Source organism: Xyrauchen texanus, chromosome 1, assembly GCF_025860055.1.
Source record: "Xyrauchen texanus isolate HMW12.3.18 chromosome 1, RBS_HiC_50CHRs, whole genome shotgun sequence".
Classification (NCBI taxonomy): Eukaryota; Metazoa; Chordata; class Actinopteri; order Cypriniformes; family Catostomidae; genus Xyrauchen; species Xyrauchen texanus.
The window spans coordinates 2052035-2074720 of NC_068276.1; the positions used below are offsets into that span (position 1 = coordinate 2052035).

At 43.9% G+C, this 22686-nt stretch overlaps 2 protein-coding genes and 1 pseudogene across 2 annotated transcripts; all 3 read left to right on the forward strand.

The window, feature by feature from the left end:
- Positions 1–1621: 1621 nt before the first annotated feature.
- Positions 1622–2232, forward strand: LOC127648270 (histone H1-like; annotated as a pseudogene).
- A 638-nt stretch (positions 2233–2870) lies between these two features.
- LOC127648451 (histone H2A-like) lies at positions 2871–3375 on the forward strand. Its single transcript, XM_052133129.1, has one exon. It carries the CDS (start codon positions 2876–2878, stop codon positions 3260–3262), a length of 387 nt encoding a protein of 128 aa, XP_051989089.1. The 5' UTR covers positions 2871–2875; the 3' UTR covers positions 3263–3375.
- A 626-nt stretch (positions 3376–4001) lies between these two features.
- On the forward strand, positions 4002–4497 carry LOC127648691 (histone H3). The gene has a single exon (XM_052133413.1). The coding sequence runs from the start codon at positions 4005–4007 to the stop codon at positions 4413–4415; it is 411 nt and encodes a 136-aa protein (XP_051989373.1). The 5' UTR covers positions 4002–4004; the 3' UTR covers positions 4416–4497.
- The last annotated feature ends 18189 nt before the right edge of the window (positions 4498–22686 follow it).

The following is a 22686-nucleotide window of genomic DNA, read 5'->3' on the forward strand; positions in this document are numbered from 1 at the left end:
CCTGAAATGATCCACTATTTTGCTCTGACAATTTTAGAGTGTGTGGTTCTGGGTTTAAAAATTGAGACTGACCTGTTAAAGGGATAGTTCAAAATCATTTACTCACTTCGTGTTGTTCCAAACCTGTATTAGTTTTTCTTCTGTTGAACACAAAAGAAGATATTTTGAAGAATGTTGACTAGACAGTTGACGGTAATAATTGATTTTCATAGTATTTTTCCCCACTATGCCAGTCAATGGTTTGATTACCAACATTCTTCAAAATATCTTCTTTGTGTTCAACAGAAGATACTCATACAGATATGGAACAACTTGAGGGTGAGTAAATGATGACAAATGTCATTTTTGGGTGAACTATCCCTTGAACGTGTTTTACTCCAAATGTTACACAGTAGCCCAGTAAGAGAATGAGACCGTCTACCGAAATGTTATATAATAATTGATTTATATATTAATGGCATGTTCTACTGATATTTCATTTTCCTAATAAAGTTATACAAATCATTGCACTGAATTGACTTGTTAATTGTTGCTACACTCAGGCTCTTGTGGGACCCCCATTCATTTAAATGTTTTATGCTTTCTGGACATGCGCATCATAAAAAAGAGGCCTGTTTTACAAAACTTTAATAATTTTCCCATAAATGTGTCATATATCACTGAAAATGGGAGAATCTCGGCTTTAATGTAGTATATGGCTCAAAGTCTGGATAATTATGTTTCAAATGTGTTGCAGTTTTAAAAATAAGCTTGTTTTTAAATTGGAATTTCTCAAAAACATGATTTTCTGAGCCTGAAATTCAGCAAATCTTTGACATAGCCTTACTCGGTCAATATTAAAGATATCACGGTTATATTTTCACATTATGAAGGATGATTTTATGTAGAAAACAGTGGACCACAAAAACAAATGACTAGCTGTGTTTTCACTGGCGGGGTCACATTTGGCTCATATTTGGTCGGTTTAATGTCAGAAATGTGAAGCTTATTATTTTATAAAAGCACTTATATTAATTCTTATGTTAAAACTCATGTATATTTGGAACTGTAAAGTTGTTTACATTGTCCTTTTCCGGTTTATTGACATTACATCGTCATATGGCACGGAGCGTGTGCTTCAATCTGCCCAAAACAACTCCTGTATGAAACAGTCCACAAGTCCCTCAGTGATGCTCATTTCATTAAAGTCATTATCAAAGTGTGTGTTGAAAACACAGAAGACGCGTTCAATCAAATATAATCATTTCTGCATGAAAATCACATCCAAATCACACGCGGTCTTTTCCAATAGCTGGTGCGCGATGTGGATTTGAAGTTTAGACATAAAACTAAAAGTTTCCTCGTCGCGTGTTTTAGTCTCCAGATAAAGCGCAGAACTCCTGCTCTGTGTTCACATTGTTTTCACTCCATTAAACTGTTTTATCGCTCCAGTTTTGCTCTAAATGTGAGAGGAGAAAACACAAGCGCGAGCGGCTCTCGGAGGCACACAGACGCTGTCACGAGCGGATTGAGTCTTTCAGGTTCTCATGAGGGTTTTAAGAGCGCAGCGCCGCTCAGTCGCTGTTCATTACTGCACTCAGTGCTCGTGTGTGTTTGTGAGATTACAGATCCGATCTGAGAGATGGCAGAAACCGCTCCAGCTGCAGCCGCCCCGCCGGCCAAATCGCCCAAGAAGAAATCTGCTGCCAAACCCAAGAAAACGGGTCCAAGCGTCGGTGATCTCATCGTCAAAACTGTGACCGCGTCCAAGGAGAGGAGCGGCGTGTCTCTCGCCGCCCTGAAGAAAGCTCTCGCCGCCGGTGGATACGATGTGGAGAAGAACAACTCCCGCGTCAAGATCGCCGTTAGGAGTCTGGTGACTAAAGGGACTCTGGTGCAGACCAAAGGGACCGGCGCCTCCGGCTCATTCAAGCTCAACAAGAAACAAGCCGAGAGCACGAAGAAACCCGCCAAGAAAGCCGCTCCTAAAGCCAAGAAGGCCGCAGTCAAGAAACCCGCCGCTGCCAAGAAGCCCAAGAGTGCCGCGGCTAAGAAACCTGCCGCCAAGAAATCTCCCAAGAAGGCGAAGAAACCAGCAGCCGCTAAAAAGGCAACGAAGAGCCCCAAGAAGGCAAAGAAACCAGCAGCCGCCAAGAAAGCAGCCAAGAGCCCCAAAAGGCCAAAGTTGTCAAACCCAAAACGGCAAAGGCTAAAGCAGCCAAGCCTAAGAAAGCAGCTCCCAAAAAGAAGTAAATGATCTTCCGAGTTTCTCCCTCAAAACGGCTCTTTTAAGAGCCACCCACTATTTCATATAAAAGAGCAACACTTTTGTATTTTATATTTATTTTGTGATGTTTTATTAGATTGGTTGTGAGGGGTCACAATCATTCCTGACTATGACTGTAATAAACCAAAAACAACCAAAAGCTTAAAGCTGCATATTCAGAAAATATCAAACGTGATATTCAGTTTAAGTTTCACCCGCCTGACAAGTTGAGTGTAAAATCAGTGTTTCATAAAACTAAAATGAAGGTAATTGCACCAACATCTTGCATCTGACAACATTTTATATGAATAACTGCATCGATTGTGACTATATCACTGAAATATCAAATTTACTTCAGGTCAGATATATTTGAACATGTTATTATTATCGATATTGTCTTTTACATTAAACTGGATTTAAAACTCGTTCAGCTGGAAGTTTCTCATGAACACAGAATGTAGCGGAGAAATAAGAGGGAGGAGTTTAGAGTTCGGAGGGAAGTTCTGTGATTGGTTAGAATGTTTTACAGACTCCAGCCAATAGACGACTGACAGCCTGCTTTAGATACTGTTGACAGCGTCTCATTGAGTATTCTGTTTCTACAGTGTGTTGAAATAGTTTAATCTGAAAATGAGCGGCAGAGGTAAAACCGGCGGTAAGGCGAGAGCGAAGGCTAAGACTCGCTCATCCAGGGCGGGACTGCAGTTCCCCGTCGGCCGTGTGCACAGACTGCTCCGCAAAGGAAACTACGCTGAGCGCGTCGGCGCCGGTGCTCCTGTGTATCTGGCCGCTGTGCTCGAGTATCTCACCGCTGAGATCCTGGAGTTGGCCGGAAACGCCGCTCGGGACAACAAGAAGACCCGTATCATTCCCCGTCACCTGCAGCTGGCAGTGCGGAACGACGAGGAGTTGAACAAACTCTTGGGTGGAGTGACCATCGCTCAGGGTGGGGTGCTGCCCAACATCCAGGCTGTGCTGCTGCCCAAGAAGACCGAGAAACCCGGCAAGACCAAGTAAACGGACTGAAGTCTGTCACTGAAACACAAAGGCTCTTTTAAGAGCCACACACTTGAACTATGAGAGAGTGAATTGTTCTTTTACTCAAACAGTTCATTGGCTTTTAATTACACACTTGCATGAAATAAGTGGAAGAAAACTTCCAAATTATTGTGTGAATCAACTGCAGATTATATTCAGTTTTAAGCAGTTTCTCTAATAACTGCAACAAAGTGTGGATTGAATTACTGATGCAGTTGTGGGACCCGTGTAGTGTAAATAATCAAGTAACATTGTGAATTTATATACAAATATATATATTAACCCAATATATGTCAATATTTTATTTTAATCTTCCCCCCAAGTACGCAAAAGCGTTAATGAATTATTTCTTATTATAATTACATCTGCTACTGCTATTACCTGCTTATTAGTTATTACAATTCATCATGCTACATTCATAATTTAAAATAAATTATAGTACTCGAGTATAAAAGCTGGACAAAGAAACGTGAGGCGTTTATTTAATGCGCATTGAGGTAAACTGAACTAACGATTTTGAGCGGGAAACTGTCGCCGCTTGTTTGAAAAGTCGTGCCGCACAGTCATTGGTCAACTGTCATGCGTACACGTCCACATCAGCCAATCACACGCCTCTAAACCCTCACCACACTGAGCGCGTGATCGCACACGGCTTTAAATAGCAGCGGTGTGCCGATTATCTTCATTTACTGTGTTGAACGGAGAAGAGAATCTCGTGATCATGGCAAGAACCAAACAAACCGCTCGCAAGTCCACCGGTGGAAAAGCCCCGAGGAAGCAGCTCGCTACTAAAGCCGCCCGCAAGAGCGCCCCCGCCACCGGTGGAGTCAAGAAGCCTCATCGTTACAGGCCCGGTACCGTGGCGCTGAGAGAGATCCGCCGTTATCAGAAGTCCACTGAGCTGCTGATCCGCAAACTGCCTTTCCAGCGTCTGGTGAGAGAAATCGCTCAGGATTTCAAGACGGATCTGCGCTTCCAGAGTTCCGCCGTCATGGCCCTGCAGGAGTCCAGCGAGGCTTATTTGGTCGGTCTGTTCGAGGACACCAACTTGTGCGCCATCCACGCCAAGAGGGTCACCATCATGCCCAAAGACATCCAGCTGGCCCGCCGCATTCGCGGAGAGCGCGCTTAAATCCACAGCGACGTCATTCACATCTGCCCCAAAGGCTCTTTTAAGAGCCACTTCATTTACCCTGAAAGAGTCGATTTTCAAGTCCATTTTGAATCATAGTAGTTGGTAGTGGTTTTTGAATTTATTAGTATGTCTTGTAGATTTTAAATTTCGGAGGAAGTTGGATTCAACACTGAGATCTTCCTTTGGCATTCTCAAATCAAGCCATTTTTTTTTTTCTTCTGGGAAATTTAACATTCACTGTTATTGGTCACAGGGTGCCATAAACATGAGTTGTGCAGCTTCAACTGTGTAGCAAAATATGACTTCAGTTTTGTGCTTGTGCACAAGCAGCTGGCCTAAGAGACCATTTTTAATGCAAGGGAGAGTAAACATATATTTTTATTATGTTTTCAGTAACGAGTCTTCTCTCCCTATACCTGTTCCCACCACAAGGCCGTGCAGTGTCGGTATACATTATTCTGTCTCTTCACCTGCATTAGGACTGTCCCATGACACAAAGTGAAGGCCAGTAGCTGAAAGCAAAGATGTGTAAATGCCTCTGTTCAAATTAATTGTATGTCCCATGTATATTATTTACAAAAATGTGGAAGAGAGCTTGTCTGGGTTACTGTTGGTGTTTGCACTCCACTATTACAATATTCAATTGTGGCATTTCTATGAAGCCTTTAAGCATATATACAGCTGCCAGGTTATTAGGTACAACAGTCCTGCAGTAAATCCTGCCTTCATGAAGGGTGCAATGTTCAGTTTTTGTTGTGTAGAAGCATTGATTAAACTCTGTGATTATTTTGGAGGAATACGGAGTGCGGTTTCTGAATATCACATACCTTATTGCTTTTTGGATCATTTGTAGATAACTGGCTTGCCAAGTCATCAATGTCAGTCTCCCATGGCTTCAAATGGCAAATATGTCAATAAATTGTCTATCTGCAGTTATATACTTTCTTTTTACTATGATCAGCCATGTTGTCTAGTTGAGTTACCATTCATTGAAATTAGGTGTACTAATATGGTCTTGTTCTAAATGTTGCTAACTTTAACAAATCTAATCACAGAAGATATGTTTGTTAACGAATACCAATAACTGCAAGTAATTTGGGGTAAGTGTAGGCCAACATCTGGTTATGGAAGCTAGTGAAGTCACGTTAAATGACTGCAATTAGAATCTAACCAGCTATTATCAAAATATAAACATTGACTAGATTCATGAAGGCTAATGCGTTAAAATGTAAAAAAGAAAACCGCGGTCATTTCATGAACATACCAGCGAGTGTGCTTGAGAAACACTGAAAACTGAAACTGGTTCAGTGTTTGGGCCTCACTTCCGCATTCTCAGTTTACCACAGAAGTCTATGGCAGTGTCTTCTTGTTTCCGGCAGACTAGACGCATCTATGGCGTATTGCTGCCCTCTACTGTTCGTTATTCACATATTAATGGTGATTGCCTATATCCTTTTGTATAATCCAGTTTCATGTAGGTACTCGATCAGTTTCTTCATTTTGTTCCAACTATCCAAATGATGTAGCGTGCGTAGGCTAAATGTAGTTTCTCCAATTGCTCCCAGGTCTCTGAACAATTTCCTCCGTTGACGAGATCAAGTAGATCAGGTCTGGATTTAGTTTTAGTATCTTTAATTGTAACTAAAGTTGCTGCCGAGTCACTACATATGACTGAATGCTTCTGTTATTATCTTCATCCCACCTTAATGCCCAGAGAACTGCCACCATCTCTGCTGTGAAGACTTATGACAGTGTCGCAACCACCGATCTATATATATATAACCGGATTGCTCATGACGTCACAACAGTGAAGCTGCTGCTACTGTTCCTATGGGTCTCATTGGGAAATCATCTGTTTTGGTGTGTAATTTTATTTGGACTCTCGTTTTTCCCCCGTTTATTGTAAGTGTGAGCCTGTTATGTTACTCTTTATTGCAGCAGCATTACGTTCAGCGTGTTACTTCATTAGAAACAAGTTGAAGAAACTGAGGTAAGATATCAGTTGACATTTTCAAACATATGTTTTGCAGCTTTAAAGTTGTTATTCCGGATACATGATTATGCTGTGTAACTTTTGTTTACGTTGAACATTCATTGTGGTTATTTTCTTCGGCTAAATGAATATAAATAACCACATGAATAAGAATATAACTCACTTTTGTTCAAGTTGAATATCTACTTGCAGATCAACACAACTGATGAATATAATGTGCATTAATTGTGTGTGATTTGTTCTTTTTGCAGTGCAGGCCTGAATATGGCCCAACTCACATCATTTCTAATCATTGGAATTGACGAGGAGCACATGGATATTGTAGAAGTAAGTTTTCAGCTTGGATTTCAATAATCATCCAACTGAATGTTAGGAAATACCGGAATTGGTTTGCAACAGGAGGAAAATCTGTATGAGGAGTCAGTTGTCAGCCGGGCTTCACTGCAGAGCTGTTTTAACAGGAAGAGACACAAAAAATATGATACTATCAGTTTTTTATTTGCAATGAAGATACTTTTGCAACATGCAGTTTAAAGCAATAGTCTTATCAAATGACTGTTTCTGATAATTATAACTTTTAATGTTAATAGAAAAGTTGACCCAAAAATTTCAATTCTGTCATCATATATTCAACCTCGTGTCCTTCCAAATACATGTAACTTTCTTTAGCAAAAAAAAGGTATTTTGTTGTTAAATCCATTTGCAGATTTGTCCCCACATATTTTTCAACGGCTCTGGGTCAAACATGTGAACTGTGACAAAAACTGGACGTTGGCTCCGCCTTCAGTGAGGTGTTTCTACTAGGTCCTGTAGGCAAATGTAAAGCCTGTAATCCGCATATTCCTTCCTCATTTACGATTGTTCGTCGAACTGAACTCGTCATGTCTGGAAGAGGTAAAGGAGGAAAAGGACTCGGGAAAGGAGGCGCTAAGCGTCACCGCAAAGTGTTGCGTGATAACATCCAGGGAATCACCAAACCCGCCATCCGTCGTCTCGCTCGCCGCGGCGGTGTCAAGCGTATCTCCGGTCTGATCTACGAGGAGACTCGCGGTGTGTTGAAGGTGTTTCTGGAGAACGTGATCCGTGATGCCGTCACCTACACCGAGCACGCCAAGAGAAAGACCGTCACTGCCATGGACGTTGTGTACGCGCTGAAACGACAGGGACGAACTCTGTACGGCTTCGGAGGATAAACGTCTTCATTCTCATCAGATAAACCCAACGGCTCTTTTAAGAGCCACACACACTCTCACACGAAGAGTCAATGTCTGAACTAGTATTTTATCTCTTATACCAAAACCGATTCCCAAAGTCTGTGCTGTTACTGTGTCATGGTTTAGTTTGTGTTAACTTAAATTACATAGTTAAAATAATTTGAAGGTAGTTAAACCATCTTTAAGATGTTAGGCATGAAAAACAAATGCTACCAAAAATACAAACGGATGTGATGATGCAGGACATTCGAAAAGATACATTGTAAATGTGTTCAGGTAAAGGTGATGGTTTTATAGTAAAAGGTTTCTTTATGTCTCGATCATTGAAGTGTTGGGGAAAATAAACATTATCTGTGCACAATGTTTTATAAAGAACCACTTCAATAATACAATTTGTAAATAAGCAAAATGAGCGGGAAAACTGAACAAAGGAAACCAACTGAATCTTGTGGGGGATGGTGATTTTCAAACATGAGGTGATAAGTGGGACTTGGATGTGGAAGCCTCTGATTGGCTCTTATTCCTTCCCATTAAACTTGTAGTTGTCCAATGAAATCATATAATGGGTGTGGTCAATAAAAACACGCAATCAGAGTGCGCATTGACTGCTTGGTAAATTAGCATAGAGGAGGGTATAAATATGTCTGCGCTTTTCTCGGTGTTCACTGACTCTTTAGTTTGACTCGTTGATTCATAATGCATTAAATTATAGATAAAAATCAATAAAATTCATCAAAGTTTTAGATGAGTGACTAGTTTGGATCAAAATGGCCCATTGCAGAGTTTCACATAACTGAAACACCCATAAAAAAAATTCAACATGAAACTTCATGAAATCCTCAACAGTTGGGGTTTAAGCATGAAAAACTGCAAATGAACAATTTCATGGGTCAAATAAAAATGCAACACAGTTCAGGAATAGAGTGAATATCAACAGGAGGTTTCAAAAGTACACAATTATTGAACAGTTTAGGCATAGAACTAAGACTTAACCAAGCCTATAAAGGAGGTTATGTTGAGTAAACCCTTGTAAGGTTAAACGGTTACACAAAAAGGCAGAAAATGGTAAGAAATCTGAGTCCTTTTAAAAAGGGATCCAGAGAGAATGGCAGCTGTTGCGTTGTTGTAGAAAGGTCAGGGTCCTGCTCATGGGTGTGTTGTCTGCTCTAATGTGTGTGTTCATGAGTGTATGTTTGTCATATTAATACAGAACACTGTCAATGCAGAATCCACCCACTGAATCCAGAGGGATCATTCTCAAAAATGATTGCATCACTATTGATCTAATTACTCCAAAAATGGCAAAGGCGCTGGTCCACTGTTCGTAATTGATTTCCTTTTTTCATCCGAGCACCAGTGCTGTAACTAAACACTACAGGACGTCTCTCTACAGCAGTCACGTCATATTGGTTTGATGACTGGGGCTCATGTTCCTTTATCACATGTGTAGTTCTATGGCTGTAAAACAAAAACTTAATATTTCTATTAATACAAACTAATATTACACTTCCAACTATGGTCATTTCTTGTGTGTCAGAGATGCAATTAGAGAGAGTTGGGGAGAAAGATATCAACAGAGAGAGAGACAGTGTGAGAACAAAAGGGGAGTGTGTAATGATGTTCAGCACATAGAAGAGGCTGAACAAATAGCTGACAGCAACCTGCTATAATATAAAATAGCTGATGTTTTGGTTAACGGTGACTTCGTCCACTGATACTTTGTATCTTCCTTTATCTGCAAAATGTAAAAGAGGATATGACTCTGAAAGTCTTAGCACATCCATTATAAGGACATGTCACTTAAGATGAGCTACAAGACCTTTTATATTTCCACACTCTTTGTCACAAAACTCCCAAGAACACTTCAACTGCACAGATATGTTCACGATTGAAAGACCGCTTCCTCTCCTCATGGTGAATTCTGGACAAGAGCACATTAAAAAATTGCCCGGTTAATGTTTCTATGGGTCATGCAATGCTTTACATAGTCAGAAACTAAGGGACTTTTAAACTCACTGATACCACAATGAAATATCATAGTGAGAGCAAGCAAGCACAAAACAGAAAGATACGTTCTCACTAGTTTAGCGATATGCAACGAAAATTCACATTGTGAATTCATCGTATTTTACATGACAAACCAAGACAACATATCATTTCAAACTACTATTAATTGCAAAAAACAGTCACTTCTTAAATTGAAGTGTTAATTTTTTCATAAAATTACTTACCGGATAAAATGTCGTACTCACTGATCTAGATCTTTAGTTTTACTGCGATAATGGCCACCAAAATTGTTCGGAGCAGAGATCAAGGTCCTATAATGCCCCACGAAAATGTAAATAAACGGAAAAACACCTGAGAATCACGTGCTACGGACAATTTCTGATTAAATATACAGTCATACAACTGTTATTACACAGATATTTCTTACAGTGTCAGAAAAGTTCAGAAATCAATATTTGGTTGAATATTCCAGATTTTAAACACTAAAATATGTTGGGTTGAATATAACCCAATTTGGGTTGTTTTTGCAACCCACAGCTGGGTCAAATATGGACAAACCCAACCGTGGGTCATTTTAACCTAACATGTTGGGTTGTACAACCAACCCAACTCTATGGGTTTATTGTCTACCCCATCTTATGGGTAGTGATAATTTTGTCATAGTTTTATATTTCACTACCTTCACTTATTGTAACTATATACAGACAAAAAATAGAAAGCATACTTCAATGAGAAAGCATATGTTAATTCTCAATGAACAATAAAACAGCATATAAACAATTTCAATTCATCCAATTTCTGTTCACAAATCCTTAAAATTTCATAAATGGTTTTGTTTCAAAAGTACATAAACATTACAACAATACAGTTAACAAGAGTGGCACAAGAACACAGTGGAACGAGCATAAAAAACACATTATCAGCTAACAAATGTTGTGCTTAGCAAGACAAATAACCATGCAGCAGTCTTATTGAAGATGATTCTGTTCCTGGGAGTTTGTAGACAACGGTCTGCAGAAACTCCCACACTGGTGCTTTGGGAAATGAATGTCCAAAGCATAAAAAAGTTTAAAGCATATGTCCACAGCACCAAGGAGAGTGTTTTGCTGTAGTGCCTGTCTGCCAACAACAACAAAGGCTTGAAGGCACTGACTGGTGTCTCCGAGGCCAAAGACAAAGGGGAAGGATTTAGCAATCTCAGCATCCCCCAACCATGTTGGTCCCAACCTGTTAAAAACAGAATAAAAACGTAGAATGCATGAGAACATGCTACACACTATACATGATTGATGCAGCATTATTATACAAAATCAATCATCAGCTGACTCAAATTACCTTCTACTTTAATTTGCATAAACAGTCTTTTTTCCATCAACTTGTCCATGATTCCATATAACCAGTCTCTTCATGCCATTAACTCCCTCTGTCATTTCAGATCCTGCCACTTCCCCATACCCTGCAGTAACCCCAGTTTTCCTGCTTCCTGCACCACCTGATCTCACCTATCTGCACACCTGTCTCTCATTTCCGAATGACCACCATCTTGTTTATAGTTCTGTCTGTCTATTGGTTTTCTTGTTTTACCCAATGTCTGTGTATTTAAGCCCTCATGTTTACCATTGTCTCTGGTCAAGTATTGTTGGTGTAACCTTGTTTGCTAAGTCTAGTTTAGTGAAGTGTACGTTCATGTTCAAATTCATGTTCATGTTTAGTTTAGTTTATGTCTATAGATAGGGATATATAGATTATAGATTTGGATTTCACGTATTTCAATAAACTCCACTTGTGTTCTTGATCTTCACGTCATTGTCTTCTTCATTGCCAGTGCAGATACATATAACGGGTTTGCTTTTGACTCAACGTGATAAGTTGTGTATTGACTTTGAACTAAATGAATCACGTAAGTCAAATATTTCAGACTAAAATGTTGAATTGACCAAAGGGGACATTTGAATCAATCAAAAATCAGAAAGATGCAGAATAACAAACTTAATCACGATCCAGTGGTTATTACAATCTAGCAAACCAAAGCTGACGAAGCTAGCGTTACTTTTAATAACAGTTAATGTCATGTGAATTGTCCTAATTTGCATACTTTTGAATGTTTTCATATGAAACAAAAATGGTTTTATAGATAAATATGTATTGATACAAACCTTGTTTCTCCAAACAAATCCAACAATTTGTCCTCTCTGAAAGCAGCTCCCTCCTGAGGCGATTCAAAAAGCCTGCATCAGTTAACTAAAGTGTTGAAATGATTTAAGGCAGGAGCTGATGCGTCGGGGTGGGGGGAGGGGTGCACTGTTTCAACTGTCAATGAAAATGACCCAACCTCTAACCCAGTGACCGGGTTACACAAAAACTACACAAAAAGACCACCCTGTTTGGGTAGAAAAAATAACTCTGCATTTTTTAGAATGCATGCTGTTGGGTGACTTTATGCCACTCCTGGCGCAAAAATTCAAGCAGATTGGCTTTGATTGATGGCTTGTGTCCATCCATCTTCCTATTGATCACATTCCAGAGATTTTTAATGGGGTTCAGGTATGGAGATTGGGCTGGCCATGACAGGGTCTTGATCTGGTGGTCCACAATCCACACATTGATTGACATGTCTGTGTGACATGGAGCATTGTCCTGCTGGAAAACAAGCAATCCACAGAGTTGGGGAACATTGTTAGAGCAGAAGGAAGTATGTTTTCTTACTGGATAACCTTGTTCGTGGCTTGATTCTTGAGTCCATAACAAAGACGAATTTGCACAATTCCAGCCTCGCTGAAGCTCCCCCAGATCAAATACCGATCATCACCGATCCTCCACTTGGTCATCTAATGGTTAGACAGAGACCTGGAGAGACCTACAAGTCACAGTGTCTCACACCCACTGTGAAAGTGGGTGTGATGGAGGGCCAAGGATGATTTGGGGGTGCTTCTGCAAGTTTCTTTGTTCTCCAACAATCTCTTGTAAAGAGTTTTGTTATGAGCAGCCAACTAAACTTGAAGTCCTCCAAGGGACAGTCAGGAGTTGTTTGGCAGAACTGAATGTTGGCATAATGTCCAATTCAAAGTCTCTTAGTGATGCTCCACCAGATCATTTGTATATTAGATCACTTTACACCAAATGGTAAAATAGTGTTATACCAATAAAACACTCTGAAAAAACAAGAAAACATTTCCTGAGCTAATTGAAACACAGAAAGAGAAATACTGTTAAACAACATAATTCATTCTATGAATGTTGCTAAACTCTGAGGAGCTGGTAAAGCAAATGTTATGATATTCGTGCCTTTCATAACTTAGACATTCATGTTGTTCTTTCAAGTATTATGTAAAGTATCTGGCAGGCAATGACTCAGCAGATGATGTTGTGAAGACGAACCCATGTGCAGTTTATTTACATAAGTGTTCTCCTAAAACCCTAATTAAAAACGTGAACATAAACATGAAATAGACTTGTCTATAGCTTGACTTGACCTTGACTTGAATGAACCATGACATGGCATTACATCAACAATACTCAACCAGGGACAATGGCAAACATGAGGGCATAAATGCATGACATGGTGGAACATAAACCAATGATAAAACTGAACACTAAACAATATAATTAAACAATAAACACAATACACATGAATATGGAGGGAAAACAGGACATCACATGACTAGACAAGGAAACAGGAACTAAACTTTTAAAATAAAAGACATGGAATCGAGACAAGAACAAAAACGTCTCGGGTTACATGTGTAACCCTTGTTCCCTGAAAAAAGCGGAACGAGATGCTGCGCTGCTAAGCGCTATGGGGAACAATCCTAGTTGTGACCGAGCTGTGAATAATGTGTGTAACACGTCAATGAACATTGACCGGAATTTATAGCCTCGGCTGATGTAATCATTAGATGCACATGAGGCCAGGCTATAAATGGATGCGTCACCAGGTGTCGTCAGATACTTCTTTTTGAAGAGCAGTCCTGGGACATCCCAGTGCGGCAAAGAAGCGCAGCATCTCGTTCCGCTTTTTTCAGGGAACAAGGGTTACACATGTAACCCGAGACGTTCCCTTTACAAAAAGCTTCACTATGATGCTGCGCTGTTAAGCGCTATGGGGAACACAACACCCACGCCGCCGCACTGGGGGCTGTCCGGACCCCTTCTGTTGTGCAGTGTAGTCACAAAAACGCGAGAGGTCTCAGACATGAGCTTGAGATGTCGACTCAAGGGCATAAGAGTCCGGAGTAGCATAAACATCTAAACCATTACATTTTGATGAATGTGTGCGGAGAGGACCAGCCTGCCACATCACAAACTTGTTCAGGCATGAGCGGAGATATCGACTCAAGGGCATAAGAGCCCGGAGTGCAGAACATCCAAACTATAATAATAATGAGGATGCCTCTTAGAGGGCAACCCGCCCACCAAGCCGTGGCAAACCGCAGTGGCCACATAGAACCTGGCAGTGGCGAGGCAAGTGCCCGCTGACAGTTCTTTCTACAAAAAATCCAGAACTGTAATATGAACTTTAGTAGAAGGAAACGCATGCAGGCATATATGTGCTATGTATGCGTCACCACGATCGGGGTGGACTGGGCGACTTGGGGAGAAGTAGAGGAGAAATTTTCTGCCCTGAAAAATTTACCCAGATCAGTTCCATGTGGAGGGAGCCCTAGCACTTGAAATGGTCTTGATAACCTCAAGATAAAACCCTGTGAACCTCATTTGGTACCCTTAGGGGCTAGACATGAAAGGTTTCACAATTCGGGCCAAGGATGAGAAGGTCCTCCCTGTTCGGAATTGCCCAAGGCGTGCCGTCGAGGAGAGGTATTTACTCAGAGAAACATATCCTGTTCGGCCAGTGCAGCGCCATTAAAAGGAGGCAAGACCCTTGTTGGTGAACATTGCCAAGACTCCCGGGAGCAGAGAAACCGGGGAAAGAAACGCATACAGATGCATTTTGGGTCATGTATGTGTCTTAACGTCCAGACCCAAGGGGGCTGGGTGATTTCAGGGAGAAGTAGAGGAGACATTGTGCTATTTATAGAGGCGAAGAGGTCCTCTTCTGCCCTAAGATCTCACCCAAACTTGTTCCAAGAGGAAAAGCTCAGCATTTAAAAAGGTCTCGATAACCTCAGGAGAAAGCCCTGTGTCCCTCAGTTGGTACCCTTAGGGGCCAAACATGAAAGATTCCACAATACGGGGCAGGGATGAAATATTGCCCTGTGCCTGAGATAGAAGATCCTTCCTGTTCGGAATCACCAAAGGCGAGCCGTCGAGGGAAGAGATTACTTCCGAGAACCAAGCCCTGTTCGGCCAGCGCGGTGCTATCAGTAAGAGGCAAAAACCCTTGCTGGCGAACTCTGGGCAACTACTACCTTAGGGTGAAGTTCTTAACTCACCCATTGGTATTTTCTTTCTGGACAGTAAATCTGCTCCCACATATGGGCATCCAGGTATATAACTGACCTGAGTGACAGGAGCTTGCCCTGGGCCCTAAGGAGAATCCGACACATCAGAAATACAGCTGACAAGAACGTGGGTCTCCTTGATGATTTATGTAAGAGGCTACTGCTGTATTGTCCACCCGCACCAAGACATGGCAGCCTCAGGAGGAGGTATTTCAGGACCAGAAATACAGCCATCAACCCAAGACAGTGACTGTGACAACCAAGCTGACGACCCTTCTATCCCCATAAGCTGGACGACCACTTAAGGCCGCTACCCCGCCCGTCAGGGAGGCATCTGTTGTTAGTAGCCTGCGACAACAAGACGCACCTACAGTGGGACCCAAAGCAGAAAACCGGGGTCTGAACCACATAGAAAGGGAATGAAGCCTGAGGCGCATAACCCTTATTAGCCTAGGGGTTTTGGCCCTTGGAAGAAATCCCCTGGCTTTGGGCCACAACAAAAACGGTCTCATGAGCAGAAGGTCCAGAGGGATCACAGAGGACTCGGCTGCCCTGAGACCTGTAAATCGTTGATACTGATAACAGTGCAAACTTGACCTAGCCTGACTTTGCTCAGGGTGATCTGAATGGACTCAATCCTAGCGGGAGACAGTTGTGCCTGCATTGTGATTGAACTCCATACGATGCCCCGATAGACAGTGTTCTGAGTGGGAGAGAGGACGCTTTTCTTGGCGTTGAGCCTCAACCCAAGAGAAACAGATGAGCTAAGACGATGTCTCTGTGCTGAACTGCCAGTTCCTGGAACTGCGCTAGGATCAGCCAGTCGTCTACATAATTCAGAATGCAGATGCCCCGGAGTCGCAAGGAGCCAGCGCTATATCATGCATTGTGATTGTGCGGTAAAAAGGGCTAGGCCGAGTAAAAGAACCTGACACTGGAAGACTTCGCCCCCAGAAGCAAACCTCAGGAACTTTCCATGTTGTGGCAGAACTTCTAAATGAAGTATAGAAGTGCGTCATAAGATCGATGGTGACCAGCCAAACGAGTTGTATGGCTTGAGACATGACCGTCTTGACAGGCATCATCTTGGACTTGAACACCAACGTGTAGCTCAAGCTTTAAGATCTAAGCCAGACGCCACCCCTCACCCTCCATGGGAAACGGGAAGTATTTAGTGTAATAACCTAACTCTCTCTCTGGAAGGGGAACACATACCATGGCCCCTTTAACCAGGAGATTGAGTTTTTTTTTTTTTAAAAAAAAGAAATCCGGTTTACGGTATTGAGAACACGCCATTGAAACACGGAAAAGCGGCTAGTGAATAAAATCCTGACGCCCTTATAAGACCCACAGAAAATAATATATCTGGCAGAAGTTTCCACGCTGCCAGGATCTCTGAGATGGGTATTAGATTTTAACACTTCCTGTTGAGGGGTTGTCGAATGTTTCGCATCCTGAATAAAATGCAGGAACAGCGAAAACACCCAATTTTGATGGAAGCCTCTGCAACCCGAAACACCAAGAAGTGGCGGGAATGGAGGGGCTTCGAGGGGGTACCGGGAAGGGTGAAGTGAAGCACGACCCCCGTCCCGACCATCAGGGTTTTCTCTTACTAGAAATTATAGTCCTGAGGTCTTGCTTCGGGGGCTGGCGAGGGCGGCGAGACTGTCCCCAATCCCTGGGAGGAGGAGCATGACTCGCCACGCTTTGCTTTTGAGCCTCCTTTCAGACAGAACCGAGGCGGGTCTGGGGCTTGCTCGTCAAGTGCAGAACCCACACTCAGGTCGTCCAGGAGGTCAGCCTGGTACACCTGTAAAACAGCATAGTGTGCAGAGCAGCACCAGCCTGACCTGCTGCTTGATAAGCCCTTCCCACTAAAGTGGAGGTTGTCCTACAAGGCTTTGAGGGGAGAGAGGGCTTCTTAAGTGCAATGCCGAGCCCGGCGAGAGATAGCCAGCAAGCGTCTCTCCGACCGGCGGCATCACTGAATACCCCCGTGCCTCAGCACTCACGATAGTCATATATAATGACATCGAGGGTATGTGAACACGGGAAGAAAATTATATATATATATATATATATATATATATATATATATATATATATATATTTTTTTTTTTTAGGGGTTCCTCCATGAGCGAGAAAGCTCTTCATGGAGGTTATCAAAGAAGAGAATGGACTCATGAGGCGTTCCCTTTCTTAGACTGAAGATAAAATCTATCCCCTAATTTGGAGGGTTTGGGGGTCTCTTTTTGGCGTGGCCAGTATAACTGGAGTCTGGCAACCGCACGAGTAACAACATCGAGCAATTCCTCCATAGATTTTTTATCGCGGACGGAAAGCTCGGAGGCGGGAAGAGAATCGCGATCCTCCTCATGATCCAAAGAAGCGTTGGAACGCGCTTCGAGATCACGTGAAGGACCAGCTGGGTTTGGGGAGTGTGCGAGAGAAAGGGAAAAACCCGTCTCTTTCTCCTCAGCCAAATCCATGCAAGAGCCCCACGAACGATCTCTTTTTTTTTTCGCGTGAGTGCTGACTCCCGGAAGCAAGCGAGGCGAGCGCGAAGCACTTTGCCTGAAAGCAAATTGCAGTGCTTGCACCCGCCCTGCTGCAACGCAAGAGCAGCGTGCTCTTCCCCCAAACAAACAGAGCAAAAAACTGATGAGTGTTCTCTTCAGGCATAAAGCGAGAACAGGGGAACACAGCATCGTTTGCGGCTTTCAGTCATTCTCTCTTTATTCTTTTTATATATATATATATATATATATATATATATATATATATATAATATTTTCTAAACAAAAGAGAAAAGAGTAAAGGTTCACTACACACTGTCTAACCAATTCTAACTCCTAACAGATGAAAGAAAGTTTTGTGTTTCTGTGTTTACACACATTATTCACAGCTCGGTCACAACTAGGATTGTTCCCCATAGCGCTTAGCAGCGCAGCATCATAGTGAAGCTTTTTGTAAAGGGAACATAACTTACATGCGCATTTGTGCTGGGCGAATGAAGCAAGCTTTTGCACAAACTGCCACATTGCTTATTATGCTGGGCTTCCACTGTCACTTGGTGAGTAAAGATAAGCAAGCATTTTCAATCAATTCCAATGGGAGCTGGGCACCACTCTCTCCAGGTGGATTCTGAATCTATTTTAAACAATGGACACTCATGGCAGTTGACACGTACGATCAGCATGCTCCAGAGTGTGATTCATTCAGGCTTTACTCAATATCAGGGCGACCGGCAGAGAACATAAAACTTTTGTGACCCATTTGAATTCTACAGTGAACATTCTAGTATAAAGCTCTATATGAAGGAAATCAACCCCCTCAAACGGCAAGATGTCCCCTTCATTATAAACAGCACTGACGAGGAAAAGAGGAAACAAATAATACACATGATCAGTTTTTAAAATACACATCATCATTATCCTTACTAAAATGTTTTGGTATTTGGTAATGTTTTACAAAAACTATTATTTATTTAATTGTCCTACACTAAACGGTAATGGTTAAAGATTACTAAAAGTTTTTAGACTATTAGTGTGTTTTTTTATATATATTTATCAAATAGGCTTTTTATAGGTTACTTTACGGATGTAACCTCGATTCCCTGATTGAGGGAACGAGACGCTGTGTTGAAGAAGTGACACTAGGGTTCTCTCTTGAGCGCTGAATATGCCTCTGATCTATGAAAAAGGGCCAATGGGAATTAGGCAGACAGTATTTGCATACCCAGTACATACGGGTATAAAAGCGGGCAAATACGTCAAGTTCATTCAGGAATTTTCTGAGGAGCCCGAAATGGTCCCACCACTACAGTGGCTAGCTCAGCGACGTGGCCGGGAGGACACAATGTCTCATTCCCCCCATCAGGGAACGGAGGTTACATCCGTAACCTAGACGTTCCATCCGTAACCTAGACGTTCCCCGTCTGTCGCTCACTTCAACGTTGTATCGATGAAGCGACACTAGGGGTCCAATTCAAATCACGCCATGCGCTGAGCCGTGTACGTGTGCTGCTGACACAAGAGAGGGCATGTTTCTTACATGCAAAGGCGACCAGTTGTGTAAGACTGCATGTACCCTTCCCCAATGCCCCATAAAAATTTGTCAGAATCCTTTTGGTTACACTAATATGATATGCTCTATGTTTATGATACCTGATATGCTCTGTTTCCCGCATAGAGCCAACGGCTGGGGCCCTTACACACATCGTGGGTACGGGGTCTTACCCAGTTGGAAAAAGACCCTGCGGAGACCACACCTGCCCAGGAACGGGGAGGTAAGTGGTGAAATACATCACACGGGCCACTCAGGTCACATGCGGAAAAAATGCCGCGGTGGTAGATCCAGCCTTAAGGAGGGGGGAGTTGCTACAGCATGGCGACAAGAGGGCAGCTGGAACTGCCTAAGGGAGACGCGGGTCAACTCGCAAGGGGACCGTACCGCGGAAAATACACACAGGAGGAGTCCAATCAGGAGTCCTGAACTGTGGGGCACCTATTCCAGTACAGGTAGATTTGGGTCAGCGAATTCCTCTGCCGAATTGTGGACCCATAGGGCTAGGGAGGAGTCGTCCAGGGATCCGAATATATGGAATCTCCTGGGAGAGAAAGTGCACAGTTTTACCTTGACGGAGGTAAAGGGCGCTAGGTGCAAGTGATCCACCCGGTCAGTTCATCACCGTGTTACAGAGTACTACCGGCTCGGACCTGAGAAGACACGGATGATACTGACTCAACCCTGAGATTGTAAAATCTTGCAAAGGTATTAGGTGTTGCCCAACCCACTGCTCTACATATGTCTGCCAGGGAGGTGCCCCTGGCCAGTGCCCACGCGGAGGAAACACTCCTTGTTGAGTGTGCTCCGACCCGCAATTGGGGGTGGCACGGCCTGGGTGTGATAGGCCAATGAAATGGCATCCACCACCCAGTGGGAAAGCCTCTGTTTTGAGACAGCTGTCGACCAAAGCATACAAAGAGCAGCTCAGAACGTCTAAAGCTCTGCATGCGGTCCAAGTAGGTACGCAAAGCACGTACTGGACACAGCAACGCAAGGGGCCTCCTTTTTGAAGGGCGTGGTAGGAACCTTGGGCACGTAGCCCAATCGCAGTCTTAGGATCACATGCGTGTCTGCCGGACCAAACTCCAAGCAAGTTTCACTAACAGAGAACGCTTGCAAATGCGTACTTGTGCAGCCCGTAGGGCCAGATGTGTGCCAGCGCGTCTGCCACGAGGGGAGTCTCTGTTCGGGCATACCAGAGCGGGCAGTGGGAGGCCTCTCGGGAGGCAAATAGGTCTACCTGGGCCTTGCCGAATCGTTCCCAAATCAGCTGAACCGACTGCGGGTGAAGCCTCCACTCTCCACTGCTGTTGTCGTGACAGCACATTCACCATTGCATTGAGGTCGCCGGGCATGTGAGTGGCGCGCAGCGGCTGGCTCCAAAGGTGGAGACGACTGGCGAGTCGCGACATGTGGTGGGAGTGTATGCCGCCTTGGCGATTTATGTACGCTGGAAGTGGTATTAGGGAGGCCAGCAGGGGGTGCTCACCCTATGGTCTGTGTGGGTCCTAATGCCCCAGTATAGTGACGGGGACACTATACTGTAAAAAAGGCACCGTCCTTCGGATGAGATGTTAAACTGAGGCCCTGACTGTCTGTGGTCATTAAAAATCCCAGGACACTTCTCGTAAAAAGTAGGGGTGTAACCTCGGTGTCCTGGCCAAATTCCCCCCATTGGCCCCTATCTATCATGGCATTGTATTAATCTCCATCCCTGAATTGGCTACATAACTCTACTCTCTCCTCTCCACCAATATCTGGTGTGTGGTGGGAGTTCTGGCACACTATGGCTGCTGTCGCATCATCCAGGTGGATGCTGCACACTGGTGGCGGTTAAGGAGATTCCCCCTATACTATGTAAAGCGCTCCGAGTGCCTAGAAAAGCGCTATATAAATGTAAGTAATTATTATTATTATTATTATTACGCTACCGTGGTGGTGCTGTCTGACCTGACTAGGATGTTTGTCTTGAACTAATGGGAGAAACTTCTGCAGGGCAAAGAATACAGTCAGCAACTCTAGGCAGTTGATGTGCCAGCGCAGCAGGGCCCCTTTCCCACGGCCCGCGGCTGCGTGCCCTTTGCACACGGCACCCCAACCCGATCTGGAGGTGTCGGTCGTGACCAGGACGCGTAGGGACACCTGCTGCAGGGGCACTCCTGCCCGTAAAAAGCAGAGGTCTGTCAAGGGTTTGAATGTTTGGTGGCAGGCGGGGGTGTTTGTTACCCGGTGCGTGCCGTGGCGCCATGCTCGTCTCGGGACTCAAGTCTGAAGCCAGTGCTGAAGCGGACTCATATGCATCAACCCCAGCTGCGTGACCGTCGCGGAGGATGCCATATGCCCCAGGAGCCTCTGGAAATGTTTTAAAGGGACAGTTGTGCCTGGCCTGAAGGTGGCGAGGCAGTCCAGCAAAGCGCTCTTTGGTGAGACGTGCTAACATTGAGACTGAGTCTAATTCCATGCAGTATAAAGAGATACTCTGAACCTGGGTGAGTTTGCTCTTTTCTCGGTTGACCTGAAGCCCCAAGCGGCTGTCGTCAAGGTAATTGAGTATGCAGATGCCGGCATCTCGGATCGGGGCAAGAGCTGCCTCTGCGACTTTCGTGAAGACGCGAGGGGACAGAGACATGCCGAAGGGGAGGACTTTGTACTGATACTCCTGGCTGTCGAACGCGAACTGTAGGAAGGGTCGTGTCGAGGCAGAATTGAGACGTAAAAGTATGCGTCCTTCAGGTCTACTGCTGCGAACCAATCTAAATGCCGGACACAAGTTAAGATGTGTTTTTGCATGTGCATTTTGAACGGGAGTTTGTATAAGGCTAGGTTGAAAACTCACAAGTCCAAGATCGGTTGTAAGCCGCCACCTTTCTTGGGTACGATAAAGTAAGGGCTGTAGAAACCCTTCTTCATCTCGATTGGAGGGACAGGCTCTATCGCGTCTTTGAGTAGAAGAGTAGCAATTTCCGCGCGCAGGGATTTGGCATGTTTGCCGTGTACTGCGGAGAAGCGGATGCCCGTGAAGGAGGGCTGGGTCTGGCAAACTGAATTGCATAACCGAGTGGAATGGTCCGGGCCAGTCAGCGTGACGGGTTTGGAAGTGAAAGCCACGCATCCAAGCTCCGTGCTAGGGGCACCAAAGGGACAATTATTTTTGACCGGCACCATACCCAGCGGGGCGGAGCAGGTAGTATGGCATTGGGAGGCGCGGATGCGTTTTGAGGCTCTAGTGCTGAAAAAAGTTTCAAAGCACTTACCTTGTTCCGCACTCCCGGCAGGGGGCGGGTTCGTGACTGAGGAGGAGGTCCTGTAGCGGCGTCCTCTGGACTCATCAGAACCGGCCAGCCGGGAAACAGTCATGGGGCTGAGGGTCCGCTTCCAGCGCACCAGGACTGTTGAGGTGTGGAGGTATAGTGTGGTGAGAATGGCATTTACGGGCCAGGTGACCCAGAGACAAAGGAAGTAGCTCTTTTATTGAGAATGTGGGTACCGCAGCCCCTTGTAGGGGGTGTGGCAAATGAAATAAATCCAACAAAATATTCTCCTCCTGGCCCTCCAACGGGGGATGGAGTAGTATGCTTACCTGCTCC

Bases quoted from the DNA above. Each gene is read 5' to 3' on its own strand.
- LOC127648691 (XM_052133413.1), top strand. From the start codon at position 4,005: ATGGCAAGAACCAAACAAACCGCTCGCAAGTCCACCGGTGGAAAAGCC.
- LOC127648451 (XM_052133129.1), top strand. From the start codon at position 2,876: ATGAGCGGCAGAGGTAAAACCGGCGGTAAGGCGAGAGCGAAGGCTAAG.